At 45.8% G+C, this 23,254-nt stretch overlaps 1 protein-coding gene across 5 annotated transcripts in view; it reads right to left on the reverse strand.

Moving 5' to 3' along the window:
* SLC16A14 (solute carrier family 16 member 14) overlaps window positions 1–7,105 on the reverse strand; it is a 30,066-nt gene extending 22,961 nt beyond the window's left edge. For 3 of the 5 annotated variants that reach the window (XM_045078848.1, XM_045078849.1, XM_045078847.1), the window contains exons 1-3: window positions 6,975–7,069; window positions 1,864–1,984; window positions 114–385 (exon numbers count right to left, since the gene is read on the reverse strand). In XM_045078848.1, coding sequence (XP_044934783.1) covers window positions 114–385; window positions 1,864–1,937 — 346 coding nt within the window. In that variant the 5' untranslated portion in view covers window positions 1,938–1,984; window positions 6,975–7,069. The other 2 variants (XM_004773430.3, XM_045078850.1) reach the window with 2 other exon arrangements.
* Between the last annotated feature and the right edge of the window lie 16,149 nt (window positions 7,106–23,254).

Below are 23,254 nucleotides of genomic sequence, written 5' to 3' on the forward strand. Positions count from 1 at the left end.
TACTAGATATCATTAACATCTAGTATCTAATGTTTTGACCATATAAAACCTTACAGCAGGGAATTGTCAATTTATAATAATTCAGTTTTGCAACAGGTCACATGCGAACATACCCACAATCAAGGTGATGCCCATGCTGAGGGAGCTGACCCATGCAGTCAGGCCACGGCTCTGATGGAATTCTTCGAGCCATTCCACGTTGAGGACTCCCAGGGCCATCTGGGAGCCCATGATGAGGATGTGCACAAAGAAGGAGGAAAGGACCACCATCCAAGCCCATCCACTGTCAATGTTTGGGTGGGGCTTAAGTGTCTTCTTATCTTTGGGGTCATCTTCAAAATCATATCCAATATCTTCATGACTTGTGTACATTTTCCAAGATTTTCTGAAATACACATGACAAATAATTTCCTTGAACGTCAAGCCAAAAGTAGTTTTTCTTCTTTGGACAGCTCTGCCTTCCCACCGTAACCAAACTGACCTTCAGATTCATCTTGTCATTATGCAGATTTGGGAACACTCCTGCCTTTTTACTGGCAAGTGCTTTTTTGAAGCCTGTTCCATCTCTATACTCATCCTGTATGTAACCATTACTATGCATATTTTAAAGAAATGGAAATAGACTCAGAGAAGTGAAGTGCCTTTCCCAAGTTCCCATGACTGGGAAGTATGGCTACCAGGAACCCAAGGAATTGAACCCCGGTATTCCTGACTCCAAGCCCATGCCTTGTGACCAGCATTGGGATGGATACTGACAGGTGACAACAAAGATGTCACAGAAGGAAGACAGCTGGCTCTAAACAACCTTTCAGGGGAGCTTTGCCTTGGTAGAGCTTTTGGCAGAGTATCTGGTCCTCATTTTGTGGGTCCCAACGTTTTGAGTTTTTTGGTACAAAAGAGTGGATTCACCTTGGAATACCAACCTCTATGAACACATCTCAGGAGAGATGGTAAACTAGAAGGCCAATTATTATTATTATTATTATTAAAATGGGAGCTAGAGCTTTCTAATAATGGTGATACTCAGGTCTGATACACAAGACACAGAAAAGAGTCTTGGAGGCTGGCTGGAGCTGGAGTGGGGGCAGTGATGCCAGATCAGGCAAGGACTCTGGTTTCATTTTTATTTCTTAGGATGAGAATTAAGTATATGCAAGAGAACTGAGGATAAGGAGTAAAAGAAGGATAGACAGAGGCAGAGATAGTAATCCTGGAGGTGGTGGAACAGCAGGATTGGTCTTGATCAGGAGGAGCAAAGCAGCAGGTGGATGGAGATGACGGTGCCAAGTAGTAGGAGGAGAAGTTACACCCGATGGTCTAACTCTTGGGTCAAGTAGAAGTGAGGTCACTGGCTGAGAATGAAGAGGGTGGTGGTTGTGAAGGGCCCTCCACATTCAGGAAGAGACTGTTGGAAGAGACTGTTGCCCACGACGAGTGGAAACTATTGTTGGGTCGTTCTGAAGGTGGAGCTGAGCCCTGCAAGACAGCAGGGCAGAGCCGTGGGCGAGCAGCACCAGGGACAGAGCGCTGGAAGCCCTCAGACCCAGAAGCGCGCAATTCGAGCATCATCATCAGAGAATGTTAAGACAAGAACAAACAACTAAAAGTTGGTCTGCTTTTTATTATGATCACTATGTGCTAGCAAATCTAGACATCACTAATAAAATACTCCTCTTCTGAAAAAAATCTTTTGCTGGCCAAAGTTCCAAACTATGATGTTTTTAATTTTCTATCTGTAAGCTTCAAACCAGCATGGTGCTATTACTTATCCTTCCATAAGCACTGTATTATCCATAGGAGCTATTTCAGAGAATTCCTGGTTCTACCGTTGACCCCCACATCCGTGTGGCCCCAGCTACACACTTGAGAGTAAGTTCCTGAGAATTACTGGAACTCTCTGTGGCCCAGTTTGGTCCGCAGTCCCCAAGGTGTCTCATGTCCCCACCTTCAGCAGCACGTTCGAGATGGATGAATGGCACAGTCACTGTAGAGATAAAGAACCAGAACTTGACTTCTTTACTTGTGTCACTCTGTACACCTACCTGGAGATTTTATTTTGTTTAACGTGTAAAATAGTGAAACAGGGTAAGATGGTGAGGTGAAAATATTTCATTTGTAAAGTGAAGTGTGCAATCAATACAAGACATGTTTTACTCAATTTGAATAATCTCTTCAAGACAGAAACCTGTTCTTTTTTTCAATTAATTATTTTAAAACAAAAGAAAAAATAAGAAAATACTGATTATTACAAACCATTACATGGTTGTTATTGAAAATCATGTCATTGCAATGGAGGAAGGAGGTCTAAAAAATAATCCCAATTACATGAGGACCCCCTCCAAAGGTGAGGCTTTTCTCAGCAGTGTTCCAGTGTGGACAGGTTGGGAGGGTGGGGGTCAGAGAAGCGAACTGTGGTGGATTGCACAGTGCCCACAGCCTCTTGCACACCCCCAAACTAAGAATTGTTTTTACCTTTCTTAAAGGTTATGTGGTCCATGAAATTTAAAATACTTATTCTCTGACTCTTCCTAGGAAAAGCTGGCTGATCCCTAGACTGTGGCATTGGTTCCGGCTAAGAATTTATTGGGAAGAAATGGGCATTGGGGAACCAAGGACGTCAGTGGAAGATCAGTTTAATGGATCTGTCCTGGGGCTCACCCTGACTTTCCCTTTCTCTCATACCTTGTCCTCATTATTATTTTTATCTTTTAAGTGATTTTATGTCCTAAACACCCACCCAATTCTCAACCGCTACACTTCCTGACCAGATTGCTCCTCTCTGCCCGGGTCCTTTTCCACCTTCCTGCTCTACAGACAGCTGGGAGGGATAAAATGTTATCTTGTCATGTGACTTCTCCACACTGTCAAGATATCCTTAGGATCAAGCCCAGACTCTCTTTGCCATTGCCAGGTTCTCCATAGATTATCTGACCCCTGGTTCCTGTGCTCCAGCCCTGCTAAAGCACCTACATCTCCTTGACCTTGACACAGTGTCCTGAACTTTGGACTTCTTCTCTCTTTTGGGAACACGCTTCTCTCCTAACTTCCCGCTCCTATTCTGCTCCTCCCTCAAGATTCAGGTAAATATAGTAATGAAACCTTGACACGGTGAGAACTCCCCTCCCCTGCAATCATTTCTAATCTCCAACATTAGAGTATATGTTAAATCAATCATTCATTGCACAAGGCTGTTCGAAGACATGGAAGGAAGATGTGTATTATACATGGGCGGGTTACAAAACTGGAGGTGGGCAATAATCCTTTTGTTGTTTTTGTTAGAAATAGGTAACCATTCACACCAAGACTGAAGTGAAACAGAAAAATTTTAAGGGAGATTATTCTTTGGATGATGGTCTTAAAGTAATTTTCCTCATTTAATCTACCTTTTGGTAAAAAAAGAATTATAATATGTACATATTAACTTTATGATAACAAAATAAAAGTCCCTCTCTCTATCTCTTAAATGCCATTTGGATCAGCTCTTTGCATCTGGTAGATGAGTGGCTGGGTTGTAGAAAAAGAACGAGGATGATTCAAGAGCCACTTTCCTGGGGAAGTCTAGCCTGCCACTACCCTGCTTTCTCCAAGCGAGAGGACAGCCTGCCTGGGGACAGGAAGTGATGGGGTAGCCCTTGCTTTCCAGAGCCTGCAGCCCAGAAAAGAGCTGCACTGGCCCAAGGCCCAGAGGATAAACCTACAGAAGGATCAGAAGGGCTGTTCAGTGGTTGTCTTTCCTCTGCCTCTGCTACTTGTATGTAAAATTCCAAGCCACAAAGTGAAGAATCGGGGGAGCAAACGACCTATATGAATATAAAATAATATCATTTTATTTTATTTTAAAAAAGATTTTATTTATTTATTCGACAGAGAGAGATCTCAAGCAGGCAGAGAGGCAGGCAGAGAGAGAGAGAGAGAGAGAGGGAAGCAGGCCCCCTGCTGAGCAGAGAGCCCGATGTGGGACTCAATTCCAGGACCCTGAGATCATGACCTGAGCCGAAGGCAGAGACTTAACTCACTGAGCCACCCAGGCACCCTTATTTTTTATTTTTTAAAATTAAATTTTTAAAATTAGTTTCAGAAATAGAATTTAATGATTCATCAGTTGTATATAACACCCAGTGCAATTGGGTGATGGGCATTAAGAAGGGCACATGATGTAATAACATCACACATATAAAATCTGTGGGATAATGCTCAGCTCTGTTTAGACAGACAAAACAACACAACTTGGCATTTTCCTAAAGCCCACTTACATCTCTGAAAATGTGTCAAATAATAATATCACAAAGGTTATGGTTTTTCAACCCATGAGTTGAAATAGCAGGCATTTTTCCTAAGCAATGTTAAGAACTTGATATTCTCACTGAATTATTTATTCTATGGGTTGAGAGATGCAGTTGTCATTGAACGACTCTCGGCATTTCCATTATTTGTTCATAAATAAATGACATCGAATAGAATTTAATTGCCAAGTTTTATCCAAGAGGTGCGAGGGTGTATCTAGCATCCAGTAGCCAGTGCGGAGACTGGTCGAGGGCGGGGGAAGCTAAAACGAAGTTCTGTCCCATCCTCACGAGGTCCCTAAAGATACACCTGGCAGCAGAGCCATCAGCATTTCCTATCTAAATCTCTCTATAAGCAATACCCATTTGGACTAATCACAGTTAACTTACTGTCCAACCAGGTTAATTAAAACAAACAAAAGAACACAACAGAAAAATAAATTTCTACCCCCTCCACTCCCAAGTTTGCTTTTTAGCATTTACATAATTATAAGATACAAAATAACTCTTTGAGTATTATATCCTAGTCTATACTCTGTGAGACAGAGAGGGAGAGAGGGAGAGAGTACTCACAAGTGAACCAGGGGTGGTCCAGAACCATCCCACGCTCCCTGTCTTTCTCTATCACATGGCCTTCAAGCTCTCCCACCTTCTCCACATCCTGACATACATGTAAAACATCAACAGGCATGGGGTACCCTGGGGTAAATGAGGCACGGAGTGTGGGGTTTCCTCTAGGATCATCAGGTAAGATGGAACCCATTCTAGGCTGGCCTGTTGGAAGCTCAGCATATAACATTAGGGCCTTGCACTGAAGGAAGTGAAGGAAGGCAATGGGCAGATTATGGGACCAACAGTCAACCTTCCTTTGCCCCAAATGCGGGTTCATAAATGGTAGAAGAACCATCATAACGGAAGGGAAATTATGTAACCCATGAAAGCTCTGAGATGGAGGCCAGCTGCACATTTATGTGCCACTAGGTAGAGGTGAAAAAAAATCTAGATCCAGCTGGAGTGTATCTGAGATTAAAACCAAATTAAATTCCCACAGCTCTCTTACCGGAGTAAGTTTTATAAGCAACTCATTCACTTTTAATTTGGCTACTATGATTATGTTAGCATGCCGCGAGTGCTTTATAAATGGCGAGCAAAGGGAGAGTGCCCAGTGAAAACAAATTACAGGTGGACAGGCTAGGATGGTAACTGGTTCTCATCAGATGCAGAGAGTGGCTGGCCGCCTGCAATTGGGCTGTGGGTTCTTTTGCCCTCTAGACCTGGTGTGCAAGGCAATCTTGGGCCTTAGGGAGCGCACTTGAGCCCAACAGGCTGAAGAGGTTAGAACCTCGATGGTTGGGGAGCGGAGCGAGTGCACAGAGGCCAGTGCAGGAGAAAAGGAAACCTCCCCTGGGTTCACGCTGTACTGGGAAGAACTGGACATATAAATGCCTTCTATGGGTCAGGGACTGTGCTGAGTGGTTTCTCTACACCGATCCTGTCCAGTTGGCATTAATGTCCCATTTCACAGGGTGCCTGGGTGGCTCAGTTGCTTAAGCAACTGCCTTCAGCTCAGGTCATGATCCTGGAGTCCCGGAATCGAGTCCCGCATCAGGCTCCCAGCTCCAGGGGGAGTCTGCTTCTCCCTCGACCCTCTCATGCTCTCTCTCTCTCTCTCTCTCAAATAAATAAATAAAATCTTTTTAAAAATGTCCCATTTCACAGACGAGGAAACTGAGGCTACAGTCGAATGTGGACAGTGAAGCTTAGAGGTCAAACTAGCAGGTGGCGGAGCCAGGTCTGAGGGATTCCAAAGCCTACTTTTATTCACCCTTTCCCCGTCTCTCTCTCTCTCTCTCTCTCTCACACACACATACACACACATACGCCAGACAAGGCGAAAAAGAATCTTTCTAATTCTCAATAATAATCCTCATTTATCCTTGCTAATTAGCCTGAATCAACTTTCCAGCGGAAAGAAAACGACTTAATTGGTAAGCACGATTCAGTTTCTTAAAACCTCGCCAATGGCCTTGGCGGCGACCGGCCGGGTAATGGCCGCCCCGCGTCCCTCGCCCCCGTTGGTCTCCCTTTCCTCCCGACCGCGGGACCCGCGCGCCCTGGCCTTGCGCGCGCCCCGCTCCCGGGCTCCGCGTTGGTCCCGCTTCCCCGACACCCCGACATCTCGCGCACCCGGGTCCTCCGGCGGGCTCGGAACCTGCCAGCTCCGCGGGGAAGCGGGCCGAGCGCAGTCCCGGCCGCCTGCGCGGGGAGGCTTCCGCACTCCCGGACGTCCCCTAACCGCAGTCCCCGGTCTCCCCCTCTCCGCTCCGCCACCGCCTGGTTCGAGTTACAAGCTGGATTCGAGGAGGCGGGAGCGGCGCGCGGCTGGGGTCCCGAGGGGGGGGGGTGCCGTGCGCTCTGCGGGACGCACTGGGTGGGGGGTCCCGGCCGCCGGGGAAAAGAGGCGCGCGTCCCCACGCTCCGCCCTGGCCCGAAGCTCCCTGCCAGCTCCGCGGTGGCCTCGCCCTCAGCCGGCTATCCCAGCGCCTCGGCGCAGCCCTGCCGGCGATCGCACAGCAGCCTTCCCGTCCATGCCCCGGGCCTGCGCCGCGCCTGACCCAGGTCCCCAGGGAGTAGCGGCCACCCGCGCGGTCCAGGGTGCCTCCCGGGGCCGCACGGCCTCGGGATACTCACCGCCCGCGGCGCGCGGGGCTGCGGCCTCACTCGGCTCCCGGCCCGGATCCCCGAACTTGCTGTTTGCTCCGGAGCCCCCTGAGCGGTTGGGCGTGGAGAGCTTTTGCAATGTCGCCCAGCATCCTGGATGGAGATGCTGGGGGCTGCGGCTCGGCTCTCCGGCCGGCTCCGTGCGCTCTGTGCCCCGGGCCCGGGCTCCTCTGCCGCTCGCTGTCGGGCCAGGTGAGCGTTTCGTGGAGCTTCGGGCTCCAGGCCTCAGTCCGTGTGGTTTTAAAAAGGGTACGTTTGGAGGTGCCCGAACCTAACCTGGGCTTTCTTCCAATCGGTGCAATTTCAAATCTCCACGCTCGTTCATTCCTATACCGGCTAATTCTGGTTTGGCAGGAAAAAATTGCAGTCATCTCACGTGCACACTCTTGTGGCCGGTTGAAGTTTATGGCTTTGGCTGAGGCTCGCTAATGCTCTGCATATTTAGAACCGGAGGAAAGGGTTTGAAGTCTCACCCCACATCCGCGTGGGAGAAGCACCTTCCATTTCACTGAGACAGCAGGGAAGTGAGATGCAAAACCCTCACCGAAGTCTGGGACGCGAAACATGGCACTTTGTAGATGGAGGAGAAGGGCAGGGCCTGTAGGATTCTTGGCCAAAGAGGACTGAAAATCCCTAATTCTTGGTCCTAGTCTAGTTCCCACCTCTCATTGCTTCTTTTCCAATCAGTCTCTTCCCGTTGGGTCTCACACACAAATTTCATTTCACTTGTATGTACCCTGTGCCCAATAAAATTCTTTGCCCTGGAAAGTTCTCAGTACTGGTTAACGAGGCCAATGCTGTTTCCCCTCACCTGAAGGTACTTATAGTCATTTTCTATTGCTGTTGTAATAAGTTACCCTACATTTAATGGCTGAAAACACAAACTTAGTATCTTTTAGGTCTGGAGGTCAGAAGTCTGGAATGGGGCTTACTGTGCAGAAATCAAGGTGTTGTGAGGGTGTGTTCCCTCTGGCGACTCCAGGGAAGAGCCACCAGATTGAGAGTGTGTCTACATTCCTTGGCTTGCGGTGAGTATTCTTGTTTTCACAGGGAGCAGCATTCCGTCATTCTATGCCTTTCTCTTTGGCTCCCATCACCTTCTGTCTCTCTCCTCCACTTTTAGGGGCCCTTGCGATTACATTGGTTTACCCAGTGGTAGTTGGATTGTTGGATAATCCAAACAATCTCCCTGTATTGAGGTCAGCTGATTAATAATCTTAATGCCACTTGGAACCTTAATTCCTCTTTTGCCATGTGACTTATTATAGTCACAGGTTCTAGGGCTTAGGATGGGGCTTTCTCTGGAGGGCCATTATTCTGTCTACCACAGATTGCCGTCTACCATCCTTCCTTCTTTTTGTGTTTTGTTTTCTTTTTCTCAAAAAAGAATATTTACATGTCTTTCAGATTGCCATTTTTAAAAATATCACTCCCTGATTAAAAAATAATTGAGAACATTGTGAGAAATGATGGCGAACTGAGGACATTTTGATGAGGCACTAGGCTTATGTGTTCCAAATGTTTGAATTTGCTGACCAGAACATGAGCAAGTGGATAGTTAGTAGTCCTTTCTGCTGTCCTCAGCTAGCACTCACTTCAAGCAGGCTTTTGATGGCAAGTCAGGATTACGGCAGTACTTCGAGTGCAGATGGTCCGTCTTGTTTGAAAAGAGGTCTGTGAGATTTTTACATTTTTTTCCCCTCAGAAACTTTGTACTTTTATTGATGTATAAGTGATGTAGTATGAACTGGAATTATTTGAATGTGCATGTTTAAATTTGATGGGTTTTAACGTAAGTCGGGAAACTTTCACCTCAATCAAACAACTCCAGAATTTTCATGTGTACCCTTTGTAATCCATGCCTCACCCTGCCCCAAATTCCCAGGCAACCTCACCTCTGCTTTCCAAGAAGCTTCTAGTCTGAACTGTGCTCAATTCACATCTGGAATGCCCAAAGAAGGTTTTCTTTTCCTTCTGTTTCCAGCTTTGTAGAGGTATATTTGACAAATAAAACTATGTCTATTTAAAGTGTACAATGCCATGACTTGATGCATAAGTACATTGTGAAGTGATCGACACACTCAAGCGTTTCCTTTGTGGGGAGAATGCTTACAATCCACTCTCTTAACAACTTTCAAGTATACAATCCAGTATTGTTAACTATAAATGCCACGCAGTACGTTATAGTCTCGGAACACAATCACTTTTAACCAAACGTTTGTGCCCTTTGACAAACACCTCCTCACTTCTACCATCTCCTGGCCCCTGGCAACCAGGCAACCAGGCAAACATTCTATCCTGTGTTTCTGTCCATTCAAACTTTTTTTTTTTTTAAGAATCTACATTGAGTGGGATCACACAATATTTGTCTTTCTCTGTCTGGCATATTTCATTTAACGTCATGTCTTCCAGGTCTGTCTCTGTTGTCACAAATAGCAGGATGTTCTTCTTTGTTATAGCTGAATACTATCCCATCTTTATCCATTCATCCGTCAACAGATACTTAGGTTGTTTCTTAAGCTTGACTATGTGAATAACACCACTGTGAACATGGATGTGGAGACAATTTTTCACGATACTGATTTCATTTCCCACAGAAGGCTTTCCAGGAACTTACTCTCCTTCACAAGCGTCACCGCTCTCACCTGCCTAGGGGTCTCTTGCTGACACAGATCGCTGGAGAGCAGGCCCAGAGCAAAGTGTCTGACTGTGATCCAAGGGTTGGGACATCCGGGTTAAAGGACTAGAAATCCACCCTACATTAGAGTGTAAAAGACAAGCCCTAAACCCTTCTCATCTGCAGTAGAAGAACATATTGTTATGTCTTGATTTTCAGGCAAATTGCATGTTGTTCCAATAGTTGTCTTACCTTTTGTCTTACCTTTTATCAGGTAATAATAACCTTGTCCCTTAAGAAGATGAAACATTTTGAGAGTTGCCTGTGGAAGCTGTTTCTCTTTGTGTTATTTATTCATTTATTTTTTTTTTACCTCTCAGTTTTAGTCATGCATTCAACTGATTTCATTACTGGAGCTGGGTGGAACTATCTGTGCACAATCTGTGCCTTAATTTGGGGGTTTAATGGTGTGGATTAAGCATAGATTGGGATAAAATCAGCTTTTGAGGAAGTTGCTAACACAGAATATTGAAGGTTTTTTTTTTTTTTAAAGATTTATTTATTTATTTATTTGAGAGAGAGAGAGAGGTAAAGAGAGAGAGACTTTGAATGGGGGGAGGGGCAGAGGGAAGGGCTCTTCAAGTAGACTCCCTGCTGAGCATGGAGCCCAACACAGGGCTCAGTCTCACCACCCATGGAACCATGACCTGAGCCAAAACCAGAAGTTGGATGCTTAACCAACTGAACCACCCAGGCACCCCAGATATTGAAGGTTTTTGAGGAATACCCAATGTGTTACCTTGACTGCCTCATTTGAGCAGAACCACTAGGAAGTCAGGCCAGGCATGAAGACGATGCGAAAACTCGTCGTTGTCCCAAGGACATTGTTCTGTCTGTTACTCAGTGTAGAAGTCAGCCCCACCCACACCCCTCCAAGTTTACTGCAAGGACACTGTAATGGTCAATTCTGTGTCAACCTGACCGATAAGTGTTGGCAAGGATGTGGAGAAATTAGAACCCTCATGTTCTGTTGGTGGGAATGCAAAAGAGTGCGGCTGCTGTGGAGAAGTTTTCAGACCCTGAGAAGTTTAAACAAGGAATTGTCAAAGGTCCCTGCAATTCCCCTCCTCCGGGTATACCCTCGAGTAAGGAAAACATGAGTCCACACACAAACTTGGCCAGCAACGTTATTCGTAATAGTCAAAAGTGGAAACAACCCAGATGGTGATCACGTGATGAGTGGCTGCACGGAATGGGATAGAGCTGTGAACTGGACTGTGGTTCAGTTACAGGAAGAAATGGAGTAACAGTACATGCTACAACTCAGATGAGTCTTGGAAACCTTATGTTGAGTAAAAAAGGTCAGTCACAAAAGATCACATATTGTATGATTGCTCTTAGAAGGAATGTTTAGAATAGGCACAGCTGTAGAGACAGAAAGCGGGTTGGTGGTTGCCTAGGGCAGGGATGTTGGAGAGGAAAGAGAGAGTATCTGCTAATGGATACGCTCCTTGAGGGTGATGAAGACATTCTAAAAGTGATTTTGGTGATGGTTGTGCAAGGTGGTGTGTAAACTAGAAACCATTTCCTTCCTCCCAAAACTGACTAAAGTGGACCATACATAAACCGGGGTGGAGGAAGGTCATGGAAAAGATGGGACCGTTAGTTGACCTGCGAGCTGGACTTGGGCACTTGGAGGCTCTTCCCCCCACCCCTGTCCTTGGAATGTGGGTTCCACTTGCCTTTCCCATTCCCAGAGGCTGTTCCAAGGACATATCCTGGAGATGGTGACGTCGTGTTGAGAGCACCTGCTTGGTTTGTGTGACTGATCCTCTATCCAACTTTTAAGATGTGGTGGGTGGTGCAGGGATCCATCCATTCACCTTGTGGGTGCCCAAGACAAGCCCCCTATGTCAGTTCCCTTGCTTATTAAAGCTGCTACCTCCCAACCTGGAGTGACCTGCTTCTTTGTTGCTCCCTGCCTGCCCTCTGAGTATGGGGGTTGGTTTCAGGTTTTAACCAGGAAAGCTCCCAGCAGGCTTATGAAGCAACTGGTGAGCCAGCCAAGAGACCAGAGAAATGGGGCTTGGGAAGGGGCTGCTAGGGGGAAATCCGGAATTGGTCAGTGAGGTATGTATGGGGAGGGGTGGCCTGTGCAGTAGGTGCTCTTGGACTGCCAGATGAGTATCAGGATGCCCCCAAACCCAAGCCATCTAAGGCCCTTGTTGGAGGCCCTGTGCAGAGCACAGTGTGCCAAAGAAGGGGACAAATGACTGCCATGGGCTGGCCTCCTCTGTGGGTAGTTCTGCAGGCCCCCAATGCTGAACTAGAGGCTGAGGTTTGCATTAGAAAACTAGAAGTGGGTGGCTCAGTCTGTTAAGTGTCCCAACTCTTGGTTTCAGCTCAGGTCGTGATCTCAGGGTTGTGAGATCGAGTCTTGTGTCAGGCTTGGTGCTGGGCATGGGTCCTGCTTAAGATTCTCCCTCTTTTTTTCCCCCTGACCCTCCGTCTCTAAAAAAAATCCAAGCAAACAAAGAAGAAAGTTAGAAGAGCTTAGGCTAGAGAAGGCTGTGCAAATGTCCACTATTCTGCTGGCTATGTGTGTGTGTGTGTGGGGGGGGGGTCAGATAGGGCAGGAAAGCAGATGACAAGTTAGACACAGCATTGTGGCCTTCTGCAGAGCGAGGAGGGTGCCACCAGGATTCCGGTTCAGGCACTAATGACAAAGCCCGATTAGGACACTGAGAGCTGGAATCTCTGAGAACGTGATGGAAATGAAGAAGACGATGCTGTCGTGATGGACGGTCAAACAGATGAAATCCCCCAGGCCTTCTGGTCCCTAATACGAAGGAAAATTTAAAATAGCAATTACCCCCAAAACTCCTAGGAGAAAGCTCTGCATTTGTTCTCTGTCCCTTGAAGTTGTAAATCTTAGCAGGTCTTTGAAAAGTAAGTACCATGGGAGATAACCAAAACATTTCCCACTGAGATTGAAGAGAAAAGGTGGGAAGGCTTTTTAAAAAAAACAGACTGCTAAAAAAATAGTAATAATAAAAATAAGTAACAATGAGACCACTGCAGACATTCCTTTGTCAATTGCATGAGGATGAAGTCCCATCAGATCTCACTGCAGCCATTTTTAAGTCTCTTGCCATTTATAGAGGATTACTGTTTTACTCTGATGCTTTGGCAAAAAGCGTTCCTGCAAAAGTGCTTCAGCTTCAAGGAAATTCCTGGAAAAGACTTTGACAGGTTTCTGATAACTAAGATAATTTGCCTTCATGCGGGAGGGACAGTGATGAACATTTCAGGTGCTCCCAGAAGGCTACGTACATGCTTTACAAATATGTCCTGGGATGGCTGCTGGAGACCCGTCCCTGCTCCCCGCTCCCATTGGTAAGATGGGCTCATCATGTTGCTGATACAATGTTAACATACAAAGACTTGCCTCTGTTGCAGGACAGCTACAGGCTTTGCTGGAGCACCTGTAAGGCAGAGAATGGGCAGTGATCCCACAGACAAAGCAAGACCCAGGCACCCAAGTAAGGTGTGGAGCATCACGTGGTTGGGTAAGGTGCACCTTGTCCCAAAAGCTGTGATTAATAAGGTGCAAACTTATACAACCCCTAAGACTGTGAAAGAGGTGCAGGGCTTTGTAGGATTTTGGGGGGGAGTTTAGAGGGCTTTTATTCTCCACTTGGTACAGTGCCTCAGTCTCTTAGGCCACCTGGCAAAGAAAGGGCATGTATAGGACTGGAGATCAGAGCAGCAAGCCACGTTTAAGAAGGTAAAAACAAGGGGCACCTTGTTTTTGTGTTTTTGGGGGTTCAGTTAGTTAAGTGTCTGCCTTCGGTTCAGGTCATGATCCCAGGGTCCTGGGATCGAGCCCTGCATTGAGCCCCACATCGGACTCCCTGCTCAGGGGGAAGCCTGCTTCTCTCTCTCCCACTCCCCCTGCTTGTGTTTCCTCTCTTCCTGTGTCTTTCTCTGTCAAATAAATAAATAAATAAAATCATTAAAAAAAATAAAAAAGGAAAAACAAACAAAAACTAGAAAAACAAAAAATCCCTAATGAAACAGATGAAAACTCTGGGGCATCTCTCAAGCAGGGCTACCGTTGGAGTTAGACGTGTCAGTGACTCCAGAGGTAGGGGTCAGGCACTGTGGCAGAGGCAACAAAGTGCGGGGGCTGCCCTGAGGATTTTGGTTCTAGTTCTGGAAGGAGGCAGAAACCCAAGGTACTCTCTAGAGCCGGTGGTAGTACAGAGTGCTCCTCTAGGTAAAGCCTTTCCCACAGCAGCCAGTGGTCTGAATTCAGACCGGGTCTGGCTAGTGATTACTCACGAGGCCTGGAAGGACGTTTGGGTGCATTTTTAAGAGCCTAAGGCAGCCCTTGCAGTTTTTCGTGTCCCAGATTTCGAAGCACTGACACTCCTGGCAAGGATATGAGCCTCAGTAGATACAGCAGACTGGGTGCAGAGAAAAGCAAGTGATAGTACAGTGCTGGCGAAGAGGGAGAGGACCCGAGAGTGTTGCCGTTTTTTTTTTTGTTGTTGTTGTTGTTTTGTTTTTTTTTAAGATAGATTTATTTATTTATTTGTCAGAGAGAGAGAGTGCACGCATACAAGCAGGGGGAGTGGTAGGCAGGGGGAGAAGCAGGCTCTCCACTGAGCAAGGAGCTGGACGTGGGCCTCGGTCCCAGGACCCTGGAATCATGACCTGAGCCAAAGGCAGAGGCTTAACCAAGTGAGCCACCCAGGTGCCTGGTGAATCTACTTCTATGTACCTGAAGTCCAAGGTAGAGTTAATTTCACAAATCTGTCCTTTCATTTAAATACTTTCCCTAGCCTCATCTTAAGCATTAATATCCGTAAAATCATGGTCACGATGTGTTACCTACATACTTGTATAATGCATATCAATAGAAAAGCCTAATTATTATTATTTTTTAAAAAGATATTATTTATTTCAATCTCAAGTAGGTAGAGAAGCAGGCAGAGAGAGAGAGAGAGAGAAAGAAGCAGGTTCCCCGCTGAGCAGAGAGCCCGATGTGGGGCTTGATCCCAGTACCCTGAGATCATGACCTGAGCCGAAGGCAGAGGCTTTAACCCACTGAGCCACCCAGGCGCCCCGAAAAGCCTAATAATTTTAAAGTTCATCAGCCTGTGTCTTGTTTTGTGGTTCCTGGTTCCCTTTCTCTCACAGCCCACACATAGCTGTCTGATACACAAGTTGTGAGAGAGCCCCAGGGTTTGCCTACAGGTCTGGTTCATGAGTGAGACAGCAGTTTGCTTTTCCTAAGGGGTGTTAGATGCAAGGAGGTGAAGAGAAATCCCAGGCATTCAGGTCAGGTTGGTATTTTCTTCCTGCTGTAGGACCTCCTGACACTTCATCCCCAAGCACCAATAAAACTTCTCCTCCCCCAGGTGGTTGAAAGCTTATATTTTCCATGGATTCAAATTCAAAGACGGATCAAGGGTGAAATATAGCAAAATCAATGATACATTTCCGTCTTCACTGTAGTCTTCCAAGTGTCTTACATTATTCTTTCTGATAGAAATAATCAATATCCTCATGGAGTAACATGTGACTTCATAAGTAGAAGTTGTAAAAATGCCAGGGCTGTCACTAACTTGGAAATTAAACACTTTTCTCCTACATGTGTCTTAAAAAAAGTAATGCTCAGGTTGTGGGCATTGTATGATAATTTTGTTGGTTAATAGTGTAAATGATTTTTTAAGTCTTTAAGGAAATCAGTGATGATAGTAAACAAATCATTCAATATTTTTCTTGCAGCTATAGGTGTTTCTTCTTTTATTCAATATCTATTTTCCCAAAAAGGTGCTTGTAGGTCAAGTCTTATTTTAAATGTTCTCAGGGTGCTCACCAATGGAATGCCCAATGAATCCTTCTGAGGCTACCCGCATGCCGATATATTTATATACCAACTTCATTGTTTTACAGGTTTCTATTTAAATTTTATCACTTCCTTTAGAGCACAATACACTTGTAATTTATACTATTTTTTAAATATTTTGAGTGTCCAGAAATGGATCATTGACATTAAACATTCACACTCTATTTAAAAGTCAACTCCATGTCATATTCTTTGAGAAGGTCACTAACGAATAAGACTAAGTCTGGGACTCCATGAACCGAGATGAGAAAGATCCAGCATTTTCTTTTGTCAGTCATGACCTCAGTCTTTATAGGAGCAAATATTTCTGATGAATCCAGTTGAAGAGATGAAATGTGAATGCTATGAACCTAAGAGGCAAGGAGTTTGGATGGGGGCAACTGAATCATCCTCTTCTTGTAGGGCAAGTGTTCGCTCCAGGAAAATGAATACAAGCTATTGTAGGACAATGTATAGTTTAAGGGAGACTCAGTAGACAGGCTCTTTAATTTTACGTAGGAGGTGGATGGTTCTCTTTTCTATGACTCTGTTTTCTATGATCACTTTTGCTGGATTTCTTATGTGTCTACCTTATAGCTTCCAGTCGCATAGGCACACCCAGGAAACCAATGAGTGAGATGTCACAGTGGGCTCCAACTCTTCAGCCTGTGGTTGCAGTGTTCTTGGACCTCTTTGCTCTGTCTTGCCCCCCGGCCTTCCTCCAATGTGTCTGTAGTTTCCAGTTTTCCTCTTCACTTTGATGGCAAGTTGAAGTTCCAGTGCTCTCTCTGGGACACCTGTGGCTCTTCCAGCCCCAGACGGTTTCTGTGACCTTGCTCACCAGGCAAGTTCCCCTCCTGACAACTATGTAGGCTCCTCTGCAGGAGATCAGTTGATTTCAATATACTGTGAAGACCAAAGGCCAGCATTAGGAAACTCCTAGGACTATATAAACCAGTGATTATGAAAACCAAAAAGTTGTCCTCTTCCCGGATGCATAGCAGCAGAGCATGTGTGACTGAAGCCAAGAGCACACATTGCTCAGGTATTTAGGTTGTGAGTCAGTCAGACCTGAGCTGGACTCCACTCTCCCCTGTGTGTTTATGTGGTCTGGGCATTAGCCGTACAGTAGGTGTGATGGCTGGACATATCAGAGGGTTATTGTGAGGATCAAGTAGACTAATGCCTGTGAAGCACATACTTGGCATGTAAGCAAGGGACTTCATTCTCACATGGTGAGAATGGTGTCATCCAACCCATTCTACCGCAGAGAGAAGATGGCCTGATGGCGGCCCTTTTGAGAGGCATCATAAATTAGAGGTTATGAGCATAACTCCTTGCCTGGGCGGCTCCGGGGGTTAAAGCCTCTGCCTTGGGCTCAGGTCATGATGTCAGGGTCCTGGGATCAAGCCCCGCATCAGGCTCTCTGCTCAGCGGGGAGCCTGCTTCCCTTCCTCTCTCTCTCTGCCTGCCTCTCTGCCTACTTGTGATCTCTGTCTGTCAAATAAATAAATAAAATATTTAAAAAAAAAGCATAACTCCTGGGGTCTCATCACCTGGATTCAAATCCCAATGCTCATTACTTTGTTCATCTCTTAGTGTTAACTCAACTTCTATACATCTTGGTGTCCTCTTCTGTAAAATGGGGAGAATGAAAAAGGAGGAGGAGGAGAAGAATATCTAGTTCTTGGGTTGTTGTGAGGTGTAAATGATTTAGAGCATATAAAGTCAAGGGACATATGCCTCCCAATGTGATGCATTGAGAGAAGGAGCATTTCTTCTGTGAGACTCTCAATAAAAAAACATACAAACTAAAGTTCATCAGGAAGAAACAGTAAACAACCCTAAACTAAGGAATGCTCCAAAAAATAACTTCTTTGTACTCTTCAAGAAGGTGAATGTCGGAGAAACTGGGTGGCTCAGTCAGTTAAGAGTCTGACTTTGGCTCAGGTCATGATCTCCAGGTCCTGGGATCCAACTCCAAGGTGAGCTCCTTACTCAGTGGGGAGTACGCTTCTTCCCCTGTCCCTGCTCCTCCTCCTGTTCATGTGCTCTCTTTCTTCACTCGCTCTCTCTCAGATAAATAAACGAAATCTTAAAAAAAAAAACAAAACAAAACAGAAAAGGCAAGTATTATGAAAGACAGACAAAGATCCAGATTGAAGGAGAAGACAGAGACATGATAACTAATGCAATGTGGGATCCCAGATTGTTTTCACCAGTGGCAGTACTAAATCTGATTCAGGTCTGGAGGTTAGGTAACAGTGTTATAACTTTGTTAAATTTTTGAGTTTGGAAATTGTACTTCAGTTACTTGAGAGAATGCTCTTGTTTTTAGAAAATGCTCACTGAAGTATTTAGGAGTAAAGAAGAATTTTGAAAAGTATGTAAAGTCCTTAGAAAAATGCCTGGCACTTAGCAGGACATGAGTGTTCCCTGTTATTTGCTAACTGAATTTTTTCCGGTGCCGAATTCCATTTAGTATCAAACAGTGTTATTGTGGCCTTCATTAACAATGTTGCAGGAAACTGGCTAATCTCACTGCTATTTTCTTTTCCTGTTTCTCTGCCTTTGGTTTTAGATCTTATGCAGTCCCAGAAAATGCAGAAGAACTACAAGGAGTTTCCTTTGCAGACTTAACATCTCTCCATTCTTGTTGCCCTCTGTGTAGAAATTGGCTTAGGAATGGCCTCACGACCCAAATCAAGCTAATCACTCCAATCCCAGTTAAGCTTGGGTTTAACTATTGGTAAAGAGCCATTCTCTGCTGACCTCCCTAAGTTGTGGGACCCAAGCCTCAAACTGCTGGGGGGAGCTTTTGCTACCACATCGGACATGGGAAATGGCTAACAATCTAAGGTTAGACAGAACAGAACCATGAGTTGGAAATACAAAGAAATGATGCCCTTATTTGAGCATCTGAGCCCAGCTATGCTTTCAAGAATCTGTGCTTTTTGTTACGTGAACCAGGGTGTGTTCTTGAATCCGTTGGGGTTAAGATCCTTCTCTTGCCCAGATGAGGATCCAGAATGACATGGGGCCTGTGTGTCTTGTGTTACTATTGATTCCATGGCTCCCATGTGATCCTGGATGGCGGGCCCCAATGCCTTGGGTAGCTAGTACTTGGAATGCTTGCATGGGTGACATTTCTTGCTTTTGAGTGGGTCAGAGGTCCGGCTGTGTTCCTACAGGCCCTGCAGAGAATCCTCTGGTTGACTGCTCTTGTCCTACTTCTCTCTCTGGATGTCTACTTTTTCTAATTGCCGACAGCAAAACAGTTGCTGTGCGTAAACCTCTTTTCATTTGTTCCGTCCAGGACCATGGTTCATCTGCTTCCTTTTCCTTACAAAAACTCTGCTTTGGGGATTATAAGGGTTTACTCCTGGCTTGAAATTTGTTTTGCTTCAGGGCATTTTGTTTTGTTTTTATTTATTTGTTTTAAAGATTTTTATTATATTTATTTGTCCGAGAGAGTGAGAGAGAGAGATTGAGCAAGCAGGGGGAGTGGCAGGCAGAGGGAGAGGGAGGCAGAGGGAGAAGCAGGCTTCCTGCTGAGCAAGGACCGGATGCAGGACTCAATCCAATGACCCTGGGATCAAGACCTGAGCGGAAGGCAGATGCTTATCTGATCAAGCCAACCAGGTGTCCCAGCCTCAGGGCATTTTAAATAGCACCGCAGATCTGTAGTAGATACTCTCTGTTTTGTTTAAATTTAGCTGAAAACTCAGAGGCCTGTGAGGCTCCAAAAGGATGAGATTTGTAGAAGTGCTTCATGAACTTGGGGGGATGAAAAGGGAAAGAGAGTCTCAGCATGAAGGCCTGAGGTTCAGAATTTAACATCTATGATCAGGGATGGCCCAGACCAAAGTTGTCAAACAATTAAGTGTCTTTGGAGCCCAACCCTTTCCGAGTTCAGTGGCTCAGCTCTCCCCTCCCTCTGTTCCCTCCAGGTGTTTTCTTGCCCATCAATCCTCTGACACTGACTGGCCTCATCATTTTCAAGTGGGCCCCCCCCCCCCCGCCCCGCACCACCCCAACCCCACCACTTACCTTGACTGCTGGAAATGACATTCCTCATCCCTGGGCCAAACTGCCCACCTACTGAGTCCCCAGTGTCTTAGTGGCCATTATTCCTGGTCGCCAAGCTAGAACAGATAGGCATTTCAGAGGTTTCAGATCATGTCACCCTTCCACATGAAGTGCCCATGCCCCACTGCCTCCCCCAATCTGGCCTCAGTTTCCACCATTTATAGTCCTCTGCCCCTGCAGGCCTGGGCTCCAGCCAGATGGGACTTCCTCTCTTCCTCACACCAGTCTCTGATCGTGGCTTCACATTTTTTACTTCTGTGACCTTTGTCACACAATTCCCTTTTTTGGCATACTTTTATCCCTATCTTTTCCTGTCAGTTCTCTCCATAACTCAAGGGCACCTGGACCCTATTCTACCGCTCAGTAAGGATACTCTCTTTGATTTTTTTTTTCCTTAAGATTTTATATATTGGCAGGACAGTCGGGGGGAGGGTGGAGAGCACGAGCACACAAGCAGGGGAAGCAGGCAGAGGGAGAGGGAGAAGCAGGCTCCCGCCTGATGTGGGACTCCATCCCAGGACCCTGAGATCATGACCCAAGCCAAAGGTAGATGCTTAACTGAGTGAGCCACCCAGGCCACCTTCAGTAAGGATATCCTTGAGACCCCTTGAACAAACCCATCCCCTAGTCTATGGCTTGTCATTGCATTTGTCACATTCTAGCTTGTGGGATGGTCATTCATTTCATGTTTCAAGTTCCCCACTAGAATTTTCTCTAAGGGTCCAGGTTTGTCTTACTTCTATTTGCAGAGCAATGCAGTGAAGTGGGTATGATCATGGGCTCTGGAGCCGGGTTGCCTGGGTTTGAGGTCTGGTTCATCCACTGTATGACCTTGGGTATTATACTTAACATTTCTGGTTTCTATTTTCTGAGTAAATGGGAATAATAACAGCCCTTGCCCCATTGGATTGTGAGGATTAAATGAAATAATATATCTAGAGAAACAGAATAATGTGCTGCAGAGCATAGCTATTCCCAGGATTAGCTACCATCATCATCATCATCATCATCATCATTGTCTTACTCTCATTCATTCAACGAAACACTCACAGTGTGCAGACACTGTTCTAAGCAGTGGGTTACAGTGATGGGCCAGGTTGGGTCTCTTCCCTTGTGAGGTACCTGTTGGGAGAAGCGAGAAAAGATGCAAGCAGATGAGTGGACAAATAGATGGTCTAAATTCAGATAGTGATAAAGCAGAGAAGTGATAAGTGAAAAGATGACATGATAGAGTATTGGAGGCTATGGGATGTATTTTTGATCACTGTTAAATGGTACAACTGTAGATGTCTTGCATAGTCTCAATGTTCAGAAATGTTTGGGAAACATGAATAGATGAATAAACACTGAATTATAGTATTTCCCAGGGGCTGTGTTTATTCTCATCCATACTGGAATCTTGAGCAGCTCTTAGGATTCAATGGATTATAGGCATGACAGAAGATGGGTGGGAGAAGGATACTCTGAGACCTGTTCTCCGTCTCCCTCCTTCCCTTTCATACCCTGTGGTTCCCTGGATCTCAGGTCAAGTCTGATTTCTGATGAAATGGTCCTTAAGTTCAGCTCTTTGGTTCTGGCTGTGTCACAGCTCCATCCAACTGGCTTAGGTCTCACCAGTTGGAAAGCAAAGGGGTAAGGTGCTGCTTTCTGAGCTGTGGAAGGAGCATGGCCAGAAAGGTACCCTTCTTATTTATTTACTCAGTCCCACAGAGCGTGGTAAGGATGTGTTCCTGAAAATCAGAACCAACTTTATGCAGAATGGATAGAACCAGCCCCCTTCCTCCACTGTGTAGCATACCTGGAAGGTTTTCTCCCCTAAAAATCACCTTCATGGAATCTTAAGAGCTTATCTTTTTAGGGCATTCATGACAGTTTTTATAACTCAGATGCCTTTGGGAGAGATCACACTTTCAATTGCAGGCAGCTGAGTTTCTCAGTTTCTAAGCAGAGAGCTGAGGGAAACAGACACAGGGCAGAGCATTTTGATATAGGAAGAATGTATCAAGAGTATGAAATGCTCTGGGAGCATTGGTGGCATCTCAGAGAGGGAACACCAGACAGAACTCCCAGGGGTGAAGGAGGTCAAGGCCAGGAAAGAGCAAGTGTATGGGTAAGGACAAGATAAAGAAGGCAAGGTTAGTCTGTGTCACATCTGGCTTAAGCCTGCTCATGCTGTGAATGCAAGGCCTGAGGCCCCTGTGTTCAGAAGCTCTGTGTGAGCCTGGTACTGACACTGAAAACAATTTTATGTCCTTTACCCTTCTGAAGTAGTTCCTCACGCAGTGGGAAAACCATATTTAATTATGAGTCCTGATGACACATTACCTATCCCAAACTGTCATCCAGTCCATTCTGGGTGTAGCAAAGCTAATTTCAGCTGGTATTCTTAGTATGGCCATACAGGGTGTTAAAATGCTGAAATATTCGAATTGCTGACATTTCTGGGGAGGATGGCAGAGTAGGAGGGCCCTAAACTTCTCTCATACCATGGATACAACTAGATAACTAGATACAGCTAGATAACTTCCAATCCAAGTAAACAACCCAGAAAACAACCCAAAGACTGGCAGAACAGACTCTCCACAGCTCAGTGTATAGAAGAGCCTGGAACAAAGAGGGTAGGAAGGATAGAGATCCAGCTGGGAGCAAAATGGATCCTTATAACAAGCACCCAGATATAGAGAACACACTGAGAGAAGACAAATCCCCTTAACATTTGGCTTTGAAAACCAGAAGGGCATACTTTCATGAATTCTCAAAATCTGTGGCGCTCAACACCCAGAACTTCAAAAATCAGCAGGCCCTGCTTTGGGGGAGATGGAAGAAGAAAGGAACCTGAGTCCTTGCTTTTAAAGGAGACAATACAACAAATAGCCCCACAGAGATACAGCATAGAAGTAGCAGTTTGAAAAACACCTGGGCGATATGGGAGGGAGAACTTGTTTACTAATCTCAGAGCATGTGCTTGGAGGGGCAGGGATCATCAGAAGACTTCTCCAGGGATGAAGGAGCTGGCTGGCAACATTTCCGTCCCCTCTGCACAGCCAAGATACATGGACAGCTGCAGGAACCAGTGTAGGGCCAACACTTGCTACCTAACTTGCTAACATGCACCCCCCACACCTTTGTTCTCTTGAAGATGTGCCCCTCCACCCAGGCTGTGGCTCCAGGTCCTCTCCCATAGCAAACCCTCATAAACTTGCTAATGCTGCAAGCCCTCCCTTCTGCATTTTCTGTGGACTTGTCATCTTTAGTAAGTCCTTGTCCGGAGCGGTCCAAAGTGGTTTCACAATCCTGGCAGTGTGCAAACAGTCCTGACAGGGGTCAGCACCATTCCAAAGTGACTCCTACCCCAGGAAGAGGGGAAGGTAACCACACACACACACCAGTCTGATTGCAGCAATGGGCTGGGGGCAGATATCTGACTGCAGGTCTGGTCTATCAGCAAAAATTTTTCAGGTTCTAACACAAGGAAAGCATCCTGCAGTTCAGTGCTACTTCATCTTTGATAAACACATGGTCTGACTCAACTCAAGCCAAAGGTAACCCCAGGCTGGCCCACTAACACCACAGGGACCAAACCTTGCCCACAATAGGCAAAGAGAGCCATTGCAAATGAATGGACTAAAGGCAAAAGCAATTCAGTCA

Source organism: Mustela putorius, unplaced genomic scaffold, assembly GCF_011764305.1.
Source record: "Mustela putorius furo isolate JIRA1106 unplaced genomic scaffold, ASM1176430v1.1 tig00000275_pilon_pilon_pilon, whole genome shotgun sequence".
Lineage (NCBI taxonomy): Eukaryota > Metazoa > Chordata > Mammalia > Carnivora > Mustelidae > Mustela > Mustela putorius.